Source organism: Pavona decussata, unplaced genomic scaffold (genome assembly GCF_977016875.1).
Source record: "Pavona decussata unplaced genomic scaffold, jaPavDecu1.1 SCAFFOLD_25, whole genome shotgun sequence".
Lineage (NCBI taxonomy): Eukaryota > Metazoa > Cnidaria > Anthozoa > Scleractinia > Agariciidae > Pavona > Pavona decussata.
In genome coordinates, this window is record NW_028145448.1 from 2,292,042 (window position 1) to 2,299,387 (window position 7,346).

At 38.9% G+C, this 7,346-nt stretch overlaps 1 protein-coding gene across 8 annotated transcripts in view; it reads left to right on the forward strand.

Annotated features, from left to right (window-relative positions):
* Positions 1 to 2,364, forward strand: part of LOC146485767 (GATA-binding factor 2-like) — a 30,055-nt gene extending 27,691 nt beyond the window's left edge. For all 8 annotated transcript variants that reach the window (XM_085103117.1, XM_085103123.1, XM_085103120.1 and 5 more), the window contains exon 5: positions 1,016 to 2,364. In XM_085103117.1, coding sequence (XP_084959243.1) covers positions 1,016 to 1,372 — 357 coding nt within the window. In that variant the 3' untranslated portion in view covers positions 1,373 to 2,364. The remainder of the gene's footprint in view (positions 1 to 1,015) is intronic.
* Positions 2,365 to 7,346: the final 4,982 nt, after the last annotated feature.

Sequence of the window (7,346 nt, forward strand, 5' to 3'; positions counted from 1 at the left end):
GTTGTACTTTTTTTAAAGCGTACGCGCACAGATGAAAAAGAAAAGAACCCGTTTAAATGCAAAGGCAAAATCCTTTTTTTTGTGTGCAGAATCGTGATTTTGAATGTCGCTTTCACCGGGACGTTTTAGAAACAGTTCTCCAGTGATCAAGAGATTTAATGCTTGGTATTTTAAACCGAATACCACCTGCCCTCAGTTCCCATTGTATTCATAGAAAGGCCACAGCGAAACGTATGGCCTGCAACGACAAGAAAATAACTCCTTTGTTTTCCAAAAGCTCGTTTTGCTGCGCTAAGAAAGAAAGACATTCAGGGAATTATAGGCGGTTGCCACGAAACGAATTGAACTCGAGTTGATCCCGTTCGACAAATTTTCCACAACACCGTTTTAGCGACTGGAATAATGGCCTTCTTTCATCAATTCATGAAAATGCACATTCGCGAACAATAGGGAGAAAAAAGAATTGCCGGCAAGCGGGAAATGACTAGTGATACTAAAGTGTGTTTAAACGGATTTCACTTTCAAAGGGAACTAAATAAAGTTTCGCTAGAACTTAGAGGAAAAAAAGTAAATTTTCAATTTCGAGTTTTAGCGCAACAAGCGATTCATTTCGGTCACGTCGTTTGAATCTTCCACTCTCTCTCTCTGCCACTTCACGCCATAATCCAATTTCCGTTCCTAATGGAAGTGGAATTGAAAAGTTCTTAGTTGCTCATTGAACGGTCACGGAATTACAACATTTTGTAAGTCTTCGTGTCGTACACCCTTCATTTCTGCTTTTGCCATTTTTGTCTACAAATCTTCTTTATATACACTGACATGTTGCTTTCGTCCGTCCACAACCTTGAATAGTTTACTCACGAAAAACTCTATTAAACTTTCCTAAAACGCTCCTAATGATTCAATCAAACAACACGCGCAGACTTGAAAACACAAGTGATTATAGACGTCTATTGTTTTCTTGTTATTGCTGAAAGCTTTCGAGTCACTCTCCGTTCTCTTTTACTTTCAAAAGGTCAACCGCCCGCTTTCCATGAAGAAGGACGGCATACAAACGAGGAACAGAAAGGTCTCCTCAAAGAATAAAAACAAATCCAAGGGCGTCAAACAAGAACACAAACATGGTGGCGAGGACAAGCTTATGAGCAGCCGGGACTCCATGCCAAGTATGAGCCAAGGGAACGCTGTATCAAGCATGATTAGTCCAGTTATTAGCCCGACGATTCATACTCCGACGGCGTTTTCAAGACCTTCCATGACGGGAATTCCCGCGCTTCATCCAGGGCTCTATGGGCCGCTCATTACTTCAACTCCACCAAATCCGTCGAGCTATCTACCTGCGCCACCCTCTGTATCGATAAACGCTTCATAGAGAAACTGCGAATAGAACAGCGTCTCGAGAAAAGAGACGAAACATTTCGACGTATTAAAAATAGCACTGAAGCTGAACTGATCCCTGATGGCAAAACGACGGCGGATCTTGTTGAACAAGGTCGCGTCCGAAAACGTTCTTCGTCCGTGTAAGTTACGCGGCACCTAGGTATATTATAATTACAAACTTTTCTCGTATATTGATATAATTATGAAGTTTCGCCAACGAAAAGGGAAAGAAATAAGTTTTACGTGCTCGTACCTCAAATTTGTGCCCGTGGATGTTTAGTTTTTTTCCCCCTTCTCGCCCGTGGAATAGCCACGCGAGGCTTAAACAAGAGTGAAAAAGCGTTGAGTTCAAGAAGACGAAGTAAGCAAGGCGAAGCAGTGTGGTTGTGTACACTGAAATGCAAAAGATTTAACGTTGTTGTTCTTTTAACAGTTTTGGACAGTTTAAATATTGTACAAACCCGTGATAAGATTAGCCCTTTTTGCGCTGTAGAATTTAACTTTTCTGCAGATAAAGCCACCCTGCTTGCCTAGTAGAAGATAAAAAAGGTCCTCATATTTGATTTCATATAATATTTGTATGTAATTAAAAGCTTTATCATATATTCGTATATCGCTTCTTGTCTCAAGGCTGAAAAACCAAAGATAGGAGACCGTATCGGTCTATAGGGAGAATATTCGCTGTAAATATTAAAACTCGAGAAAATACTGAATCTATTCACGCAGGAAATGTTATCGCGGATTCTTCTAGGTTCTGTCTGTTTATCGTCAGAAAGATTCTATCTTTGTTAGCTTGTATTTCTAACGCGTTTCAATTAATAGTTCCTACTTGCATCTTCTTCAAGTTATTCTTCTGCTTTTGATGTCTGTGCATTGTTGCTTCCTATAGCAGTCCAAGGAATAGTATTATATTATAGTATATAAATATATGAACACTGAAACCTGAAAAAAGGATTAAATAAAAGTCATATTGACTCGAAAAAATTATTGAGTTTATTGCATCATCTAAATGCCCCGCTCTTGTAAATTCGTGAACACCATGCACAAAGGCCTTAGAACGCTGAGATGACATTTGTCAATGCTGTTTTCTTAATACAAGGACATATATTTTTCTAGCCAGAGAAAGCGACTTAACGCCACTGGCTTTTAAAAAATTCGGGTCAGTTTAGTTCAACCACCGCGTCTTTCCCGCGATCTTTTAGCAGATAAACAGGCGAGTTTTTCGAAATGTTTGACAGTCTATTACGCTACCAGGAGCAACGACAACAAAAGACAAAACCTAGGTGCAAATTGGCCCTAATATTCCAATTATACTTTGAAGTTCAAATGACTGCCTTGGAGACTTTTTTCGTGTTTGTTTTAGTAGGGTTAGAGAAACGCAGCGACGAAGAAAAAACATTCGATAAAGTCAGGACATCGCAAAGTTGTAACCGTTTCAAATTTCGCTCAACTGGAATTATCTTCGTGCTTTTTCCAGAGATTCTTTAACAATGGCTGTAGAGAGCTTTCCTACAAATAATAGCCTTTTAACTGAAATTAAATTATAATTTCAATTAGCGTATAACACTGAAATATTGGAAACTGAAAGCGGGACTTGTAATTTAATCCAAAATACGCTTACTTGGCCAAACTGGCGAATACAACACAATACAACATGAGAATAAATTACAGTGATTGAACAATAATGGTTTCATTTGCTAATATTAATAACACCACACAGTCACATTACATTTTTGGTTTGTTTTATACCCTGAGATGCTGTGAATTCAGTTTACTATTTAGAAAAACGCCTATTTCGGGCGGAGAAAATGTTAAACGAGCTACTGTAAAAGACTCTTGGCTTAAAACATAACTCTAAGTCTTAGCAAAATCTCCCTGATTCCATTTCGACGAAAGACAAAAACGGTATAAATAACAGATGCCAATTTCGTGCACAAAAGACAGACTATAAAGCTTACTTTAGCAAAGGGCAAACTCCAGGGCATCTCGTCAGACTTCAAGTCGGCATTTGAAGTGTAGCCACAGCAAGTTTTGGCGAGGTAAATAGGTGCGGTCAAAGCAGAAAAAATAACATCGGGGAGACATCGTTTCCGAGTCATGTATTCTCGAATATAAAGGTTTTTCGCTGACTTTTAGGTGCTCGGATAGGGGGACAAGTGAGCTCATTCATAAGAACGGGTGAATTTCTGTCAATCTCTGAAACGCGTTTCACCGATCGAAGCCAAAAATAAATTATTTACAACGGCAAAAAAATATTCTCGTTTGCTTTAGGCCACGTTTTTCCTTGACGAGGCTTCTAACAGGGACCGAATTGCTTCAGTAAAATGGAGTCGATACCGAACAGCATAAATTGCTTCCACTGGATTGCTTTTTGCTGTCAAATGATTGGAATTTTTGCACGCAAAGAGTTCAAATTGACACAGGTTGAGCGCAATCATGAAATTTTTAACAGAAACCAACGAACTGTAAGATGCGATGTGTTTGTGGGTAAAGGAAAAATAAGATAACTTTCCATCTATAAACATTATTTACACAACCCAATCTACTTTATTTTATTGGCGACAAAGGAGTAATTTTGGGGGTTGACATCTACTTGGTTAGCTATCGAAATTTTTTTCGCTTGGGACAAATAACAGACATGGAGTTCGAGCAAAAGGCAAAAAATAGATAAAGAAAATTTTACAGTGGTCTGTGACAACGATTGTTTAGTTCTATGTTACATGTTAAATTTTGTAGAAGACGAATCAATAAAGACACGATCAGCGACTGCTTTGACAGAATAACTCGCTTAGATCTATCGGTTATCGGAGCGATAGCACGAAAGTAACAGTACAATTCCATTTTTTAACTAACAAATATTACAAAATGTTCACGCACAAGCGATAAAATGATTAGATTGATCAAGATTCAAGCAAGGGTTTAAGCTGGGAAAGTTTATTCTTCTGTAGCTTCGAGATGGAAGGGAATATCAAGAACAGAGATTTGTATTTGTAATGACACGACTAAAAAAAATGATAATTTGATTTCCTTTATTTTTCGAAATCCTCGCAGCAAAAACGCGTTTTTGTGTTATTTTCCACAGGCAGAAAATTACACTTGCTATATTGTAGGTTGATGGACAGATAGAGAGATAAAATTTTCGTATTTTGTAGCTTTTTGAAGTCTACACTTTCATCTCCTGTACATAAGCTTCGATAGCGACTATAAAAAACCATGAATGTCAGTTCGGAACCGCTCTCGACACTTGCCCATTACAAGCTTATCTCTACCGCCATCGTCATCGAATTGAAAACTAGCTTGACGTTTTGTCAATAAAGCGCGCGAAAGACGCGCCAATACGCGCGCGGTAACTAAATGAGATTTTTGCCACGATATCCTGAAGATTCGCACGAATCGTGCTATCTTAATCAAGATAACGTCCGAATACGTATTTCCTACACCTGTACTCATGGGCCAAATTTCGCAAACACAAACTTCAAGCCAAATGAGTTTTTAATTATTCTTCGCGAATTCTGTTTGCTTTCGAGGGCACGTCTTGAAAATTATTTTTCGCAGAATTTCTTCAAATAACTCACCACCGAAGCGTGCAAGAAATTTTGTGTTTGTTTATCGCGGTTTTTCCGTTCTGTTTTGTAATAATAATAGCCTTTTAACATCTTTTAGCGCCTAGCTTTTAACGAATTTTTTACTTTTCGTATAAAAATGGATTGATGTGGGAAGGAGGACTTCCGATAGCTTCTTTTAAAGCTTTTCCTATCTGCGAAAAAACTATTAATCAAGGTGTTATCGCTCAATCAGTATACTGCGAAAAATCCACTGATAACAGAAATATTAGATGGCAGGCAAATTTAAAATTCAAACTTTCTGTCTGGCTTTTGTAATTAATTTAAATCTTGCTTTGCTTTCTTCCCCCTACTTTTGTAATTGAATAGAGAAAACAAGGCAGAATTGAGGCGGGTTGTCGCTGTATTTCGTGAAAGACGGGCATAAGCGAAAATAGTTACCATTTATCGCGTATCGAAACGAAATTAAAAACATTAATGTTTCCGACTTCGACAAGGAAATTATGGAAAATTTTTCCGAGCATAACTTACCACCAGGAGAAGAATCTTCTCCGATAAGCTATCTTCGATTGCAAATAAAGAATAAAATGTTGAAGTGACTTAACCTTATAAAATTGCAAGGAGTTAAATATAGTTAGCAAAAGTATCAGGCTTTCTTTTGGCTGTAGATATACGGAACTTTGCACCCTTTATAAGTTTCTAAATCATCAACGGTAGACTTAATAGGTATTAGTCAAATTTGATTTTTTCGTATTATATAATTTGTGTTTTTGCCATTTCCTTAGCATTGATGTAAGATATTGTTCACGGGAAGTCATTGTCACCAGTTGGTCGGGCGGCGTTTCGACATAACGAAATCTATGGTACACTTTAGAAATATAAGATTTGAGGAGGCGATATTTTGTCAGTCAACTGTTAAGTTTAATGTTTACTGGTAAGCTTTTAGGAAAAGCATTTTTCATTCTTCTTCTTCTTCTTCTTCTTCCTCTTCTTCTTTTTACAGTCTTAAATTGATAGTAAAAAAATCGGCGCACTGGCACGCTATGGTGAAACCAGCCAGTTTTATTTTGCGTAAAACAAATCTTGCGGCGGCCAGAATTGATTCAGCCAGCAAAGTTTCAGCACTGTCAAGGTACGTGACATGTTCCCGCCATATCAAGTGGAATGCATTTCGTTTGTGATGCTCCGAGTGCCTCATCAAGTCCGGGACTGAATGTGCGTGAACGACTGCCGAACGAACTAAAGACCTTTCCTCGTTAAAAAAAGGAATACTCATTTGTAGCTGTGATTCTTGCGGGAACTGGGCGAGCAGGAGACAGTTGCTGTTTCCTAACTAACTATAGCCTGAGGTTTCATCTGTGTGCTGTAGCGGTATAAGTAGCTCTAATAACCATTTTTCCCGGCCGGAGTAAACCGTACGCTTATGGTCCCAAAACGGACGGAACGGGTAAATGCCTTTTCCACTACTGTTTTGTTCTTTTTGTTTTTCTTAGCACGCAATGTTAATTTTCTTTCCACTGTTTAGCGACGAAGCTGATCATCGGACATGATCATAAATTTTAATTTCCTTTTCTAACGGCGTAACGACTCGCTCAGCTTCTTTGTCTTGTGTCATCAGCATGCAACTGGAAAAGTGAAATAAACGATTTTCACCCCGAAGAATTGATTCAGCCAACACGGCGGTTTTCATGATACAACTAGTCCCGGTTGCTCACAGAGCGGATAACTTTACCCCGGGGATAAATCGCTATCCGGCGGATAAAATGTATTGGTTGGGGTACATTTTATCCGCTCTTTGAACAACCGGGGCCTGGTGCGGAGGTGCCTGTCAACAAGGGAGTGGTACAAGAAACCAGGTCTCGTGCTCAGCCAATCAGCCTTCCTGACTCGGGCCGGTTCCTTCAATGACCAGAATTACAGCCTTTGATTTCCGTCGGGGTCTGATGTAGCTCTTTGTCCCACGGGTACATTTTGTAAATGAACTACAATGGTCGACCCTTAAATCAAGGCATTTGAGAGCAAAATCGATTTTAATGTATAAAATTGTCAACAGTCGATATGCGCCGTACCTGTGAGAAAAAATACGAACTCGGGGACATTGAGACAGACTTTGCACTTCTAAAGCCTGAAACAAATTTCATTTAATGTAGTTTTCGATATAGTGGTCCTATGCCCTGGTATAATTTGAAAAGAGAGACTAAGCTTGCTAAATCGCTCGGAGCCGAATTCCACAGGGAGATAGCTCAGCTGATGCAAGGCAATGCTCTTCTCAAAACTATTCCATGTAACGTTAAGTTATTTTACTGTATTTTAATACAGTAGTCTATCCCTTTGTGGCGTAATTTAATGAGTTCATTTGCAATATCTGTACCCGTTTGTTTGTACCCGCCCCATATGAAAACA